The sequence below is a fragment of the Tupaia chinensis genome, unplaced genomic scaffold, assembly GCF_000334495.1.
Source record: "Tupaia chinensis unplaced genomic scaffold, TupChi_1.0 Scaffold000708_1, whole genome shotgun sequence".
Classification (NCBI taxonomy): Eukaryota; Metazoa; Chordata; class Mammalia; order Scandentia; family Tupaiidae; genus Tupaia; species Tupaia belangeri.
The window spans coordinates 1,295,315-1,312,174 of record NW_006160231.1 but is presented as its reverse complement, the minus strand read 5'-3'; the positions used below and the strand labels follow the sequence as shown (position 1 = coordinate 1,312,174).

The 16,860-nt window shown below is 43.5% G+C and overlaps 1 protein-coding gene across 9 annotated transcripts in view; it reads right to left on the bottom strand.

Annotated features, from left to right (window-relative positions):
* Window positions 1-16,860, bottom strand: part of VPS8 (VPS8 subunit of CORVET complex) — a 255,683-nt gene that overhangs the window by 44,101 nt on the left and 194,722 nt on the right. For all 9 annotated transcript variants that reach the window (XM_014592535.2, XM_014592539.2, XM_014592532.2 and 6 more), the window contains 2 exons: window positions 7,540-7,620; window positions 3,230-3,399 (listed from right to left, as the gene is read on the bottom strand). In XM_014592535.2, the coding sequence (XP_014448021.1) occupies window positions 3,230-3,399; window positions 7,540-7,620 (251 nt within the window). The remainder of the gene's footprint in view (window positions 1-3,229; window positions 3,400-7,539; window positions 7,621-16,860) is intronic.

Genomic DNA, 16,860 nt, shown 5'->3' with positions numbered 1-16,860 from the left:
CCCCCCAAAAAAAAAAAAAAAAAGAAAAAAAAAAAGAAAAAAAAATTATAAGTAGCTTGATAGTGACATGAATGGGTCTACCTCATCCAATTCAAGAGAAGAATTGGGATTTGATTAAACTTTACAAAAATGTCATTGACATAGTACTGTCACACTAGTCCTACGAAGAAAGACCCTACTGCTTACATTGAATTACCAAACAAACCTCTCAAAAGTTGAGTATTGTCAGTCACCTTAACTGATTTTTCTTTATTTCTCCTGAAGATGTCTAAAAGGCATCTTAAATTTAACATGTTCAAAATGAACATCTGACTCCACTCCACTCTTTTTTTTTTTAAGAGAGGTTTTTGCTATAGGGCGCGTGCACTCGCCAGAGAGACCGAGAGACAGAAAGCGAGAAATCACCCCGCAGGGGGGATGGCCACGCCGCAATCCCTTCTCCATTCTCCTCTTGGGATCTTGGGCACGCACGCACATGCACCCGGCGTGAGTTTAAGCCACTGGGTCTGGGACTCGAACTGCGGTCGACTACATGGGAGTCCAGCGACATAGCCATTACGCTAACTGCTGGTCCCCACTCCACTCCACTCTTCCAGTTCCTTGGACCAAAACCTTTGGAGTTATCCTTGACTGTTCTCTTTCACATCCCACATCCAATCTATAAACAAATCCTTTCAGCTCTGTCTTTACAATATATCCAGAATCCTACTGCTTTTTGCTTCCTTTCTATCACCCTGGGCTGTCTCCCATGGTCTACTGCAATAGTCTGACTGGTCATTCTGCTATCCTCTGAACTCTCTAGTCCATTCTCAGCAGAGCAGTCAGAGTGAAACCCAGTTCATGCCACCCCTATCCTCAACGCCACCAATGGCTTCTCATCTTAAAGTAAAAGTCTAATTCCTAATAAGGACCCCGTTCCTATATGACTTGGCCTCTTTTCCTCTTCGGAAGTCCTCTCCTATCATTTCCTGCCCCTCATTCTTCCAAACTTACTACTTAGTATGCCAAGAATGCTCTTGGCTCATGGTCTTGGCACTTGGTGATGTTCTGCCTGGTGGTACATGGTCTCTTCCTTCAGGTCTCTGCTCAGATATCACTTACTCAAGGAGGCTTTTCCTGACTAGTCTTTATAAATTAGTAGCTCCCCCCAGTCTCTTTCCTCTAAACTATGTTTTATTATTTTTTCCTTTCTTTTTTTGGAGAGGTTTTTGCTATAGGGCGTGTGCACTCTCCAGAAAGACAGAGAGAGACAGAAAGCAAGCAATCACCCCCCAGGGTGATGGCCACGCTGCAATTTCTTCTCCTCCATTCTCCTCTCAAGATCTTGGGCATGCACGCACATGCACCAGTGTGAGTTTAAGCCACCGGGTCCGGGACTCGAACTGCGGTCAACTACATGGGAGTCTAGTGACATAGCCATAGCCATTACGTTAACTGTTGGTCCCTAAACTATGTTTTATTTTTATATAATTATTCCATTCCATTCCATTCCACTCCATTCCATTCCATTCCACTCCATTCTATTCTTCATTGCTATAAGGTCCATGTGCTCACTGGAAAGAGAGAGAGGGAAGGAAAGATTTAAAAGGCTAGAAAAAGAGAAAGAAATTGCCCCTTAGAGGGGATGGCCAGGCCACAATCCTTTCTCCTCCATTCTCCTCTGGGATTTTGTGAATATGTGCACATGCCCAGCACAGTTTAAGCTGATGGGTCTAGGATTCAAACCATGCAGTTGGCCATGTGGAATCCAGCTGCCTTAACTTCCACACCATCTTTTGGTCCCATTTTTATTAATTAAAAAAAAAAAAACTGTCAGTTCAAATGTCAGCTTACTATGAGGTTTTCCCTGACCACACTTCATAAAATATCTCCTGCATTTCCAAACTCTCTGTATCTCTCTTAACACGTTTAATTTTTTCCACAGTGGTTATTACCTGGCATTTCACTCGTCCATTGTTTGCTCCTGCCGCTAGAATGTAAACCCCATGAGGGCAGATCCTCTGTTTGGTTCATGCTATATCTTACCCCTTTGAACAGTAGATGGCATACAGTAGGTGTTCAATAAATATTTGTTACATGGCAGCCAGCAGGTAGCATGGTGGTTGAAGTGTTGGACTCCCACATGGCTGACTACAGTTTGAGTCTTGGACCTGGTGGACTTTCTCACTTTTTGTCTCGTGCATGCATGTGCCTTCTAGCAAATTAAAAATAGTAATAATAGTAAAGAAAATTAGAAAAGAAAAAAATTTGTTAAATGAACAGGCTCTTTGTGTGATAAGAACTACTTCTCCTTCCAACTGCCAAACCTACCAATTTTCCCGCATGGCTAATACACAGTGCTTCCTACTGCCAGGCATTCTTACCAGTGCCTTACAGAGCGATCTCATTTAATCTTCACATTTCGTGAAATACCTAGGAGGTGTACTGTGATTCCAATTTATGGATGAGGAAACTAAGATAGAAAGAGGTTTAAATAACTTGTCCAAAGTCTCAGAGTTGGCGTGCGGCCAAGTCAAGATGAGGACGAAAGGCCCCCAAGTCCTGCTGCCTCTACAGCACATTCCAGACAAGCTCTCTCTGCTCATGAGACCCCTGCACCTCCTCACTGCACCTTTCTCCCCTGTCAGTGTGGTTTGAATATTAAATATCAGCGATAAAGCTGGTGATTTCAAAATATACATTTGTAGCCCCCAAACATTTCTAGATTTTTGACTAGACTGTCTGTCCACCTGCCATTCCTGTCTGGAGGTCTAATAACCATCTCAAACCCAACATCTGTAAGAAAACTTAATTTTCCCAGTTCCTCACGCTTGCTGTTCCTCATGCGTGGAGAGCAGTACCATGTGGAGGCTGTTGCTCAAGCCAGAGACCTCACTTCTCCCTCACACTCCACATCCAACACGCCACAAGTTAGCCCTACCCTTAGTACGCTGACTCCAAACACCCTCAGCACCTTCCCTTCCAACCCGCTCACTCTGCTCAATGACACTGCCTCAGAAACACCTTCCCTCATTACGCTTTCGCAAAACAGCACTCCCGTCTGAACACGGCATCTTTCTGTCCCTTTGCCACGTTTCGTTTTCCTCTTATTTCTCCGCTTTCAGTTACAGCCTGAGCACTGTAGCCTCCACCCTCTTCACCCCGGTGTAGAGGAAAGGTCTTGCTCACTGCTAGAGTGACCACTAGGCATGACACGCCCCGGACAGGTAACATTCCTTCCCTCTCTTACCTAAAGACAATAATCTCCTCGGTCATTTCTTGCCGTCTCTTGTACTGCTGTAAACATATGGAGCAGTAATCCTGCTTGGGATTCAGGCCTCTCGTGACTGAAGCTCTCAGGTTACACAGGGACCAGTGGAGATCCTGGTTTAAAAGGTTAGTTGTTGTTTCCAGCAGGGTCTATGAAAGACCAAACAAAAACCAAAGATTATAGTATTAAAGAGAGGAGATTAATGGGAAGTAATACTTGTTTCGTTTTCAGCTATAAATGGAAATTGGAATACACTATAAAGGGGTAGAATTTAGGAAACAAACATCAAAATCTTCCAACCTCGAGCAGTGATCCCGATATGCACAACAATGCCGAGTGTATGCATGAAGATTCTCGAGGCTGTGGCTAGTTTCAACTGAGAACTGTGTGCTCTGACATTCTGTGACCTAATTCAGCATTGATAGCTTTCGAGTGACTAGACAAGCTCAAATCTATTTATTACCTCTATAGAATAACTTCTCTGTAAATGGTTTACAGTGTTGTAACAAAGAACATAGCGAAATCTGGATCCTGATTTTTTAATTCAAATTGCATTCATGGCAATGCTTCAAATAACCTTTCACTAGAAGAGCTAATGGCCATTACTCAGTTTTCATCCCCCTTAGGCAGAAAGATCACATTTTCCTGGTCAGCACTTGTAAGTCCTTTAAATCTACTCAATACTGTGACATGCCATTAAGTCACATAGAGACATTTCCACAGTGTGATATTATGAAAAATATATTTTGGTCTTCATCCTGTTTCCAGGCATTCAACTCCTAGAATCCTCAGAATCTCCAAAGTAATAAAATATATTTTTTAGGCTAATCAGGTGTTCAACAGCTGGTAGCTTCAGGGTAGGGGATTGGTAACTGAAAAGGCCAACCAGAACTAGAGGGTTGAGGCTGAAAGCGCCAGAGAGGAGAGTGGTTGAAGGTTGAGTTGATCATCACCAAAGACTGGGAACAAGTGATGTACTCAGTCGAGGCTAAGTAATGCAGCCTCCATAAAACCCCACAGGCACAGGGTTTAGAGACCTTCCAGATAGCTGCACACGGAGATCCCTGGCGGGTGGCCTGCCCAGAGAGGGCACGGAAGCTTCACACCCTCCCCACCTGCCTTGCACTCTCTCCCTTCACCTGTACCCTTTCTAACAGCCTTGACAGTAAACCGGTAAATGTCTTTCTCTGAGTTCTGCAAATTGCTTTAGCAGATTAACTCTCAAACTCAAGAAGGGGGACATGGGATCCCTGAGTTATAGGCCATTGGTCAGAGGCACAGGTGAAACAGCTTGAGGCTTGAGGTTGGTACTGGAAGTGGGGCAGCCAGGTAGAAAAGAGTAAGAGTTGGGGACCCGCATTTGGCATAATAGCTATGTCACTGGACTCCCATGTAGTTGACCGCGATTTGAGTCCAGGACCCGGTGGCTTAAACTCACGCCAGGCGCGTGTGCGTGAGTGCCCAAAATCCCGAGAGGAGAATGAGGGAGGGAATGCGGTGTGGCCTTCCCCCCTGGGGAGTGATTTCTCGCTTTCTGTCTCTCTGTCTTTCTGGCAAGCACACCAGCCCTTATAGCAAAAACCTCTCAAAAAAGAAAAAAGAAAAGAGGAGGAGTTGAACTGGAGGTTCACTCACCCCCAGCAGGTGTCCAGATTGTGGCTTGATGTGTGGGGGAGAACACCTACACATCTGGCCACAGCAGCCTTCTGTGTTGGTCGTGGAGTGAGATGAGCTTGTTATGTCTATAGCCTTAGACACAGCTATCACATTGTCATCTTAAAGCTCAACATGCGTATCCAGCGCTGTTTTCCTACCATAACTAGTTCTCGAAATTCATACATATTGTTGGATATGCAGTTGCGTTCTTTTCTGTACACTGCAAAAGAGAACACAGAACTAAGTTCTGCTCTCCCTCCTTGCTACGTAGCTTAGTTCTTAACTTGACCTGCAACACCAAACGTTTAGCTCTAATCCTCTAATTATTCTCATCCTTTCCAGCTAATGCCATCTTGTCCTCTTCTTGCACAGTTCCGAAGTTGGCAAAAGTACCCTGCGTTGCACTCAGCTTTGCTCTGCTCCCTGGAACCTGTGCTTACAGAGTATCAACCTCCCTGGGCAATGCTGCACAGGCCTGTGGTTCCAACACGAAGAAAAGCTCTGCCACTCACATCTTTTCTTCTCTCAGCTCTTTAAAAAAAAAAGTCAGCTTCTTCCACGCCTAAATGGCGCTTTTCCTAGGTGGCTTCACTCTGAAGTACAGTAAGGGAAAAAAAATGTCTATATACCAAGCTGGCTCTCACTGAGAACTAGAGCTATAGGCAACTTTGAGTTAAGAGAAGACAAATAACCATTTTTGGATAGCGGCAATGATCTGTTTCAGAATATTTTACAAAAATGCTCATTTGACTTTACTTTGCAATTTTGTATATTCATGCCAATCCATCTTTTTTTTTTTTTTTTTTGGAGAGGTTTTTGCTATAGGGGGCATGCCCTTGCCAGAAAGACAGAGAGAGAGAGAGAGAAAGTGAGAAATCATCCCTGAGGGAGGATGGCCATGCTGCAATCCCTTCTCCATTCTCCTCTCGGGATCTTGGCAACGCACGTACATGCACCTGGCATGAGTTTAAGCCACTGGGTTCGGGACTCAAACCGCGGTCGACTACATGGGAGTCCAGCAACATAGCCATTACGCCAACTCCTGGTCCACATTTCTATCTTGCTTAAAACAAAAAAAGAGAGGAGATGGTTACTGAACTTGAGCTGTGAAATATTGCTTTCAGGTACTGAAATTGAAGATATTCTGCTGACTTCACCATCCAGATTCATTTCTAGAGTGGTAGGGCAATCTCTTTATCCTTTTCTCCATCTCTCTGTCTCTTTCTCTCTGTGTCTTTCAATTTATAAAAAATAAGTAAATAAATAAATAAATAAAATATTTATTTTCTGGGCTCTCAAGCCCCTCCTTTATCTTGCTAATTTGTGCCTTTCTTCCTCCCACTTAGGAGAGGCACAATCAGGCCCTTCTGAGATGACTACTGAACTTGAGCGTGAAATACTGCTTTCGTGCAGTGCGTGCACACAGCGCAGTTTTCATTTTTTGCTTTTTAAAATTAAAATATAAATGTTTTATTGTCTCTTTTCTTTCTTTTTTCTTTCTTTCTTTCTTCTTCTTGTTTTTTATTTTAACGTTTAGCTCTAATCCTCTAATTATTCTCATCCTTTCCAGCTAATGCCATCTTGTCCTCTTCTTGCACAGTTCCGAAGTTGGCAAAAGTACCCTGCGTTGCACTCAGCTTTGCTCTGCTCCCTGGAACCTGTGCTTACAGAGTATCAACCTCCCTGGGCAATGCTGCACAGGCCTGTGGTTCCAACACGAAGAAAAGCTCTGCCACTCACATCTTTTCTTCTCTCAGCTCTTTAAAAAAAAAAGTCAGCTTCTTCCACGCCTAAATGGCGCTTTTCCTAGGTGGCTTCACTCTGAAGTACAGTAAGGGAAAAAAAATGTCTATATACCAAGCTGGCTCTCACTGAGAACTAGAGCTATAGGCAACTTTGAGTTAAGAGAAGACAAATAACCATTTTTGGATAGCGGCAATGATCTGTTTCAGAATATTTTACAAAAATGCTCATTTGACTTTACTTTGCAATTTTGTATATTCATGCCAATCCATCTTTTTTTTTTTTTTTTTTTGGAGAGGTTTTTGCTATAGGGTGCATGCGCTTGCCAGAAAGACAGAGAGAGACAGAGAGACAGAAAGTGAGAAATCATTCCTCAGGGGGGATGGCCACGCTGCAATCCCTTCTCCTCCATTCTCCTCTCGGGACCTTGGGCACGCACACACACACACGCCCGGCGTGAGTTTAAGCCACCAGATCCGAGACTCGAACCGCGGTCAACTATATGGGAGTCCAGCGACATAGCCATTACGCTAACCCCTGGTCCCACCAATCCATCTTTTCCATAGGTCATAGCTTTATAGTCGGTGATTTTTTTCCAGGAAGTTTCTCATACTTTTATTGAAAAAAAAAAGTATTCGTCTGAAGATAAATTTTAAAAATTAATTAAATGCATTCCATGTTCTTGAATGTGTGTGTTCGTGTATGTACACATGTATGTAAATTAAGGTCAAAAGAAATTTAAAAGTAAAACGTACACACACTTTAATCTACCTAACTTCCATGAACTAAAAGGGCCAGGAGATGGTAATTTTTAAAGAAAAAGTACAGGTGCAAAATAAGTAACTTTTCTACCTCAGGATACACTTAGATACAGCAAGTAGCTTACTTACTTGTTCATAGTTAAAGGTATCTAACATTCCCAGAATAAGTCCCTGGATTTCTCCAAGTTTTCCTTTTCCATAAACTGGATCCTGGTTAGAAAAAAAATTATGAAAAATTATAATTCTATTATGAAACCCCAAACCCACTACGATCAAATGCGAGTAACTATATCAAATCTGAGTTTGAATCTCTGACTTTTGCTTTAGAGGAGAGTTCTAGAAAGGAAATTATAGACTCAAACAGTGTTTTTGTGGCCATCGATACATATTGACAAATTATTCTACCAAAAGTTTATTATATGATCTTTATTTCTATCAGCCTATTTGTGTGCTCATTTTACTAAATCTCTGTCTAGACTGAAAATTATATTTTAAATTGCCAATAAATGAGTATGTCAAATCTGCTCCTTTGCTCTAATGTGAGATTATGCATGACATAAATGACTCTTTGTTGCTCAATAGGGGGATCCGTCTATACAGTAATGAGAGATGCAGCTGCCGACTGGCACTGCCAAGTACAGTGCTAAGCTCTTTAGACCATATCACTGAATGCCTTTGACAACTTTAGCAAAATAATCCCCAGAGGGAGAGGGTGAGAGGGAGATGGGAAGAGGGTGAGCGAGTGCCCCCTCTCCAGGGTGTAGCCATACCACAATCCCTTCTCCTCCATCTTCACCCCATCAGCGTTTGGGAATGCACACATGTGCATCTGGTGTGTATTTCAAGCTGCTGGGATTCAAACAAACCGTGATTGCCATGTGGGATCTGGCTCCCTTAACCAGTGCAACACAGGACTCCCCCTCAACAATTTTTATGGGTGAAGAAACTGAGGCTTTGAGAGGTTAAGTAAACTTCTCTAAGTCACAGAACGATTAGGCATATAGGTTGGGATTTGGATTTAGGAATTTCAGAAGCCGTATTTGTAATGAACACACTATACTGGTCCTCCAAGTACAGATGTATAAGCAAGTAAACTAAATAAGAAGTTTGTGCTAGAAAATGTAGGGTCCTAAATGATTAATGTTTGCTGGAAAACATAAGATTTCTGGTTACATTTTTTTAGTTTTTGCTACAGGGCAAGAAATCACCCACCAGGGTGGATGGCCACGTTGAAATCTCTTCTCCTTCATTCTCAGGGTTTTGGGCATGCAAACACACACCTTGTGTTTTTCAAACTGTCAGGTCAGGGACTCGAACCTCATAGTAGGCTACATGGGACCCAGCTGCCTTACCTCCCATGCCACCTGCTGGCCCAACATTTCTGGTTACTTCTTGGGGAGTAAGCATTACTAAAGTCTGGGTATCGTCAAAGTAACTGAGTTTACAAAGAAAAATGGCTATGAAAGCAGAAAGAGCGTGCACAAGATAGCCCAGGATTTGCTGATTTTTCTCATCTGGGCTCTGATGCCGGCCCTGGACTCAGGAGCGTGGCTGCTAACTATGACTAATTGGCTGTCAGTACGTTGGTCTGTCTAGAGCAGCATGAGACGGTGCCATGCAGTTTCCTCTGGTGCCCTTGGCTGCTGCAGTATGAAGAAACCCAAGGTAGAAAGTAACCAGGTGTGTGTGCGCTAATTAGCAGACTTACAAGCTTGGACTTGAACAGGTCACTTAAGATTAACAGAAACCTTCCAACTCATTGCTAGAGATGATTTCACTAAGCTAAAGACAGCGGTCAAATATGCTCAGGAGACCACTTACAAAGGGCAAGAACAGAGAAGTCTCAGAACAGCCCTTCACTAGAGAAACACTTCAGGCCATACGTCCACTGAACAACTTCTTTTTCTTCCTTTGCATAAAAATGGTTGAGTGTTGGGCTACCTCTGTGACTCAGTGGTTACGGGAGCCTGAGGAGGTCACACGGCAGACTGCGGTTTAAATCCCAGCCCCGGTGGCTTAGAAAACACACTGGGCACGTGTGTCTGTGTGCCCCAAATCCTGACAGCGTGGAGAAGGGGAGGAATATGGGTTATGTGTGACCACACCCCGATGAGGGGTGCCTTCCAGCAAACAAGCAAGCAATGCTAAGACTTCTCATCTTCACTTAACTACGCTTTTGATCAAGCTCTCAAAAAATACTTAGTGGGCCAGCAGTGGAAGCGCAAGCAGGAGGGCTCCAGTATGACGGCTCTGGCCACACAGGAGGCCTGGGTTTGGTTCTCGCCCCACCTAAATGGGGGCCTAGGGGTGTGCGCCTGTGGCTAACCAGGAGCCAGGGAGGATGAAGAGCAACGAGACCCTGTCAAAAATACCTTTCCTTCCCTCCTGCTCTTGCTCATAAAAAACAGATAAGTACACTTATTTTTCAAGGTGTCAACAGATAGGGCAATATCTTATTATGGAAACACTATCATAATATCTACTGTAATCTGTGCTCCCGATATGCTAATGCGGTTCTGGCTGATGTTCATGACAAGGGTGGGCTGGAGAATAAAGAGGTCTTAAAAGGTTAATTTCTTGGAAAAAAAGAAATCTTTATAGGTCACTTCTATATTTATATCCGTACATTCTCTTTCATATACATAATTTAAAAGCAAAATCATGAAAACTACCTCATGCTGGGACAACATATAAATTATAGAAAGCAAAAGGGAGCTCAAGGCTTCCGGCACAGCACGCACACAGCCCACGAGCTCTTCACATTGTCTCCCAAAGCTGTCAGCTAGATTCTTTGGCAACAAATAACTGCTGAGGTTTCTCTTTACCTTGTTTGTAGACCGTGGAAAAGGTCGTTTAGGTACCCCACATAACTGGTTTAAAAGCGCAGTGCTGAAAGATGTGGTGACGCCTTTTCTCCCTGATCGTGGTCTAGTACCCACTGTTATCCTGAATGTAGATTGCCTTAAAATTACAATTTTGAGTTTAAAATATGAATGATGCCCTAAGCAGCAGAATGCATAAATCATCGGCCTGCTTTAATTCCCTCAGTAAGAAAGTCATCAACGGTTTCTCAGATGCCAAGAATTACTTTTGCTACAGTGGAGGCAGAACGTACAGAGTAACCGTCCCTTAGAAACACTCCTTACGTCTCCCCTTAGGGCCATGGAATAGGAACACACAATCCAGGTCCCAGGCTTCAGTCTGAACAAACATGTGGAGGTCAAGAAGGTCTTTGAGGGACCAGCAGTTGGCGTAATGGCTATGTCGCTGGACTCCCATGTAGTCGACTGCGGCTCGAGTCCTGGACCCGGTGGCTTAAACTTTCGCCGGGCACGTGTGCGTGCGTGCCCAAGATCCCGAGAGGAGAATGGAGGAGAAGGGATTGCGGCATGGTCATTCCCCCGGGGGGGGGGGATATCTCGCTCTCTGTCTCTCTCTGTCTTTCTGGCAAGTGCACACGCCCTATAGCAAAAACCTGTCCAAATAAATAAATAAATAAGAAGGTCTTTGAGAATTTCTAACGTGAGCAACTTTTGAAAAAATTAATTTTTTCCTGGTTGTATCTGAGTAACTGCACCTGTCACTGCTGCCCTCGATAAAGTGAGGTAAACGTGAAAGCACCTCGTGTTAGGTATGGGAGAAAAACGCCTGAACGTTAACATCAGAACACCTGGGCTAACGTCCCAGCTGTTCTCACTTAATAACTGAGTAAATTAAGGTGAGTCGTTTCATCTCCCCGAGCAACACTTTCCCTCGTGAATCATAGGAGAAGACTGCTACTTCCCCAGATTAATATGCACAACGAAGAGATCCAAAACCGATGATGACCACAGGAGTGCTTGAAAACGGCTGAGAACTACGCAGAGACGTAGGGCAGTGTGTCTTGAGCATATGCTATGTTCTGGGCACTGTGCGAGGTGCTAGAGGTAGAACAGCGAACAAGGTAGGCATGGCCTCCGCTCTCAGGAAACTCATAGCCTAGAGCCAAGTCACGGTGGAGGTGGGAGTCAAAACGCTCCTATCTAGAGGCGTAATCAGGACGGGGTGAGGGAAGCATGGCAAGAGAAAAAACTTAATTCTGAAAATATTCTAGGAAATAGTCTAGTGGAGTGGATTTAAAGTGGATTAAATACTGAGACTGCCGTGGACAATGATGAGGAATTCTATATTTAAGGAAACAATGACATATCAGTTCTCTACAATCTGTTCTAGAAAACAGAAGCAGAAAGAACATTTCTAACTCATTCTGAGGTCAGGATTACCCTCATACCCAAACTGGACATATAATGATCATATAAGCAGATGCAAGCAAAACATTTGACAGGAGCCAGCAGGGGGCGTGGAGTTTAAGGTGGCTGCATCCTATGTAGCTAAAATAAGCTCTGGATGGGAGCCAGCAGGTGGCGTGGAGGTTAAAGTGGCTGTGTACCATGTGGTTGGCTGTACAGTTTGAGTCCCAGATCCGGCGGCTTGAAAATCACGCTGGGTGCATGTGCAACCAGAATCCTGAGAGTGGATTGTGTTGTGGCCATCCCCCAGGAGGGTGATTTCTTAATTTCCCTCTTTCTGTCTCCTTCTCTCTGGTGAGCACATGTGCCCTACAGCAAAACTTAAAAAAAAAAAAATAATAAAAAAAGGTACTCAACAGAATCTAACACTCATTCATGATAAAAGCTGGCAGACACATGACAGTATGCATTTGTGAAAACCCACAGAGCTGTACAACACAGAAGGTGCGTCCCAGGGCTGGCCACTTAGGGCGGTGGTTGAGCAATGTGCAGAAGGGCGTGATTCCACCTGGCTGATCACAGCTTGAATCCCAGTTCCGGAGACTTGAAAAACATGTGCCTGCCCATGACCTGGCAGGATGGAAGAAAGGAGGGAAAAGGACTGCAGCATGACCACGCCCCCTCGAGGGCTGTTTTCTCTCTCTCTGCAGTATGCATGTACCCTGACATTTGGAGAGCGAGAGAGAAAAAGGCAGGTAAATACTAACATAAACTACTGTGTTTTTCTGTCATACTGCTCTACTAGTTACTACTAGTAGCACTCCTGCTAATGAACCTGAATGAAAGGTCTGGCCGTGTGACTGAGGCTTGATGGCTGACGCGTATCGGCTTCCAGGGAGGGTGACAGGGCAGCCAGCTGGTTTTCCTCTTGAGGAAATCTTGGGATATCAAATCTGTGTAGGTTTTGTTCTGAGAGCACTCAGTACTTCTGGAGACTTTCTGGACCTTCCCGCTCCTCCCTGGGAAGCAGGGCGAGGAGAATGCCTAGAATGCGTGTTGGAAAGGGCAGAGGGCCACTGGGGGACCCTCTCCACCCTTCTGAGAACCCTCATGCCAGCCCTGCACCTCTCCTGTGGAGCTCCCGGGGCTTTGCAGTTCATATTTTTCAATAGAGTAAGGGCTTCCCAGGTGTGTAGAGAGGGCAATAATGTGGGAGGGCAGGAAAAGGCCCTGGGGCGTCTCATCACCTAACCAACAAATTCACACCGCATCTCCCGGTCTAAGTTCTCAGATCTCATGCACTGGACAGAGAATCAGCTAGTTTCTCATCAGTGTTACCAATGAAAACACTTCAGGTCGGGAACCAGCAGTTAGCGTAATGGCTATGTCGCTGGACTCCCACGTAGTCGACCGCGGTTCGTGTCCCGGACCCGGTAGCTTAAAACTCACGCCGGGCACGTGTGCGTGCGTGCCCAAGATCCCGAGAGGAGAATGGAGGAGAAGGGATTGCGGCGTGACCATCCCCCCTGGGGGGTGATTTCTCACTTTCTGTCTCTATGTCTCTCTCTGTCTGTCTGGCGAGCGCACGCGCCCTACAGTGAAAATCTCTCCAAAAAAAAAAAAAAAAGAAAACACTTCAGGTCGACTTTCCTCTACTTTGATAACTCTGTTCCTATTTCTCTTTAAAAAACATGCATTTTTGAAATCTCTAATATGTTGAGGTATCCTTTCTAACCATATATCATGTTATGCTTCTACCACCTTTTTAACGGGGCACTGAGAAAGGGGGGGGATTATGTATATAGGTTTAATATGACTCCATCTTTAACTTTCAACACAAAACAGCTTTATGAAGGTCTGACTGACAATTTGTTAAGTTTTGACAGATGAATATTCATGAAACCATCACCATAATCAAGATAATAAATGTATGTATTACTTCCCCAAATAGCATATCCTACAGCAGTAACCACTCCTCACTCCTACCCTGAACCTCCATTGACACAGATACCCTAAGTACTTATGACATGAACAGTTATTCATTGTTCCAGACCCACTGTTGAAGACTACGTTGCATTGCCTGGCATATCTGTGTATTGATCCACTTGTCTATCAAGATGTTAACACATATTATCTTGATAACTATAGCCTTATAATTAGTGTTTCAATCAGGTAATATTAGTCCTTTCCTCTTCGTAGTTCTTTTTTAAAGTTGTTTTGGGTGTTAAAGGGTCCTAGCATTTTCCTTTGAATTTTACTATCAGCTTGTTACTTTCTACAAATTTGCCTGCTGAGATTTTGAGTGGGATTATGCTGAATCTATACATAAATGTGGGAAGAGCTGATATCTTACCAACGTTGAGTCTTCCAAATCATGAACGAGGTATACTTCTCCATTTATGTAGGTTTTCTTTCATTTCTGTCAGCAATGTTTTGTAATGTTCAGTGTAAAAGTCGTCTACGTCTTTTGTGAAACTTACCTGTATTTCATTTTTACTCCATTTGTAAAAATCTCAATGTTTAGTTTTTGTGACTACTACAGAAAAATAAAATTAATTTTTGTATATCAATTTTGTATCCTGCAACCCTGCTGAGCTCACTGATTAGTTACAGCAGGTTTCCAACGATCGGGTTGTGTACTTTCTTTGGATGTGTATGCCTTTGAGTTCTGCTGTGGCCTTGCTGCACTGGCTACCACCTCCAGGACAATGGGAACGGAGGTGCTGAGAATAGATATCCCCACCCTCTTCCTGAAAGCACTCGTCTTTTACCATTCAGGACGGTTAGCTCTGGGGACTTTGTAGACTTCACCAGGCTGAGGAAGTTCCCTTCTAGTGCGTATTTGCTGAGAGCATTTTAGTATCCATAGATAACTAAATTTTATCAAGTGCTTTTTTTTTTTTAAAGTCTATTAAATTAGTTATATGGTTCCCCTTCCTTTCCTCTTCTCTGCTCTTTTCTTATTGCCAAAGGGGCAGGAAAACGTGGAAGAAAGGAAGGAAGGAAGTTGAAAGCAACCCCAAATGGGGTGTAGTCACGCTGCAATCCCTTCTCCATTTCTCGATCCTTTTGGGATTTGGGGGTATGAATGCACATGCACCTGGCATTGTTTTTTTCAAGCTGCTGACGCTGGGATTTTTATTATAGTTGGCCATATGGACTCTAGCTCCCTTAACCTCTTTAAACACTGGGCTCAGGAGGTGGGGTAGTGGTTAAGATTCTGGACTCCCATATGGCCAACCGTGGTTTGAGTCCTGGACCCAGAGGCTTGAAACTCACTGGGCACATGTGCCTGTGTGTCCAAAATCCCAGGAGGGTCATGGAAGAGAAGGAACTGTGGTGTAACCATCCCCCTTGGGGTGGTGGTGACTTCTCACTTTCTGTCTCTGGCGAGCACATGTGCCCTATGACAAAAAAAACCTCTCTAAAAAATACTAATAATTTTAAACATTTTGGTATCTATAATCATTAGGGATATGGGCTTGTAGTTCTCCTTTCCTATTAAGTCTTTTTATGGTTTTGGTATCGGAGTAGTGCCCATACAATGAGCTGGAGAGTGTTCACTTCAGTTTTCTGGAGGTGTCTGTGTAAAACTGGTACATTCCCCATTAAATGTTAGTAGAGTAAATCAGTGGAGCCATCTGGGCTTGGGATTTTCTTTGTGGAAAGGTTTTTAACCGCATGCTCAATTTCATGAACAGGAATAGGGATATTCAGTTTATTGATCTTCTTAAGTAAGATATGGTAGTTTATGTCTTTCAAAAAACTGTCCGTTTCATCTAAGTTATCAGATTTACTAGCATACAGTTGTTTTCTTTCTCATAAGGTCGACACTGAGGCCTTTTTCTTTCTACCATAAAGTTGAGGGCTGTAAATTTCACCCTAAGTACTATTTTAGTGGAATAAACTTCGACATGTTATTTTTTCCATTTCCTTTCAGTTCAAAATACTTTTCTAATTTCCTTTTTAATTTCTTCTTTGATCCGTGGATTACTTACAAGTGTGTTAGCTTCCAAATATTTGGGGGATTTTCCTGTTATCTTTCTGTTATTGATTTCTAATTTAATTGCACTGTGGTCAGAAAACATTTTCTTTCACTTGAATTCTTTTAGATTGACTGCTATTTCTTTTAGCAATAAAAGCCCAGGATATGGCCAACGCTGGTAAACGCTCCACGTGTACTCCGCTGTTACAGCTAACGTACATTTCAATTACGTGGAGGGGCTGAGAGTGTGAGCAGAAACCTGCTGTTAGCCTTCCTTTTGTTGCTTCGGGTTTAATGTGCCTTTTTTCCCCCCCTATTTTTAAGCTTTGATGTTTGTCATTGGTTTTGGGCAATTATGCTGAGCTCTGTAATAATTTTCTTTGTGTTTCTCAAGTTTGGTTTTATTGATCTGTATGCTAAAAGTTCTCAATAAACTTGGGAAAATAGCTGTAATTTATTAAAAACATTTTTTCTGCTCTAACTCCCTTTTCAAGACCCTAAGCACATACGTATTGGGCTGTCTGAAACTGTCCCAGAGCACATAGAAACTGTTCATTTTTTTGGACTCATTTTTCTCTATATATAGGATTTTGGATACTGTGTTGTTACCTTCAAGCTCACTAATACTTCCTTCTGTTTCATAACCCTGTATGCTAATTCTAGTATTTCTATCATATCCTGGGTTCATCTTCCAACTTCTCTGCATACCTGGTAAATTTTAATTGAAAATTATACACTGTAAATTTTGTACTGTTGAAAGTCCTGGGTCATTTTGTATTCCTAAAAGTCTTTTTAGGCTTGGATCTGGAATCCAGTTAAATTACTTGCGAATGGTTTGATCCTTCAGGTCTTGCGTTCAGGCTTTGTAAGGCAGCTGGAGCCATGCTTGTGGAGGGTTGTTTACCACTGCCGGGTACAACTGCGTCCTCTCTGAGTGTCTCGTGAGTGAGCGTGGTCTCCAGGCTGGCTGGCAGGAAAGACGCCACTCTCAGCCCTGTGTGTCAGTGCCTTCCCTTGGATCCCTTCAGGTGACCCCCTTCTGGCCTGAGCAGTTTCATTATACACACACTTGACACCGGAGGAGGGCCTTCTTCCCGTCTCCACACTTCTCTCCTCATAGCTCTCTCCTGTCACCTGCCCTGCAAGCTCTCATCACCCAGATACTTCCTGACTGTCAGCTCCAACTCCTCAAGTCAATGAGGATGCCCGAAACTGCCTGGGATCTGCCTTCCTACA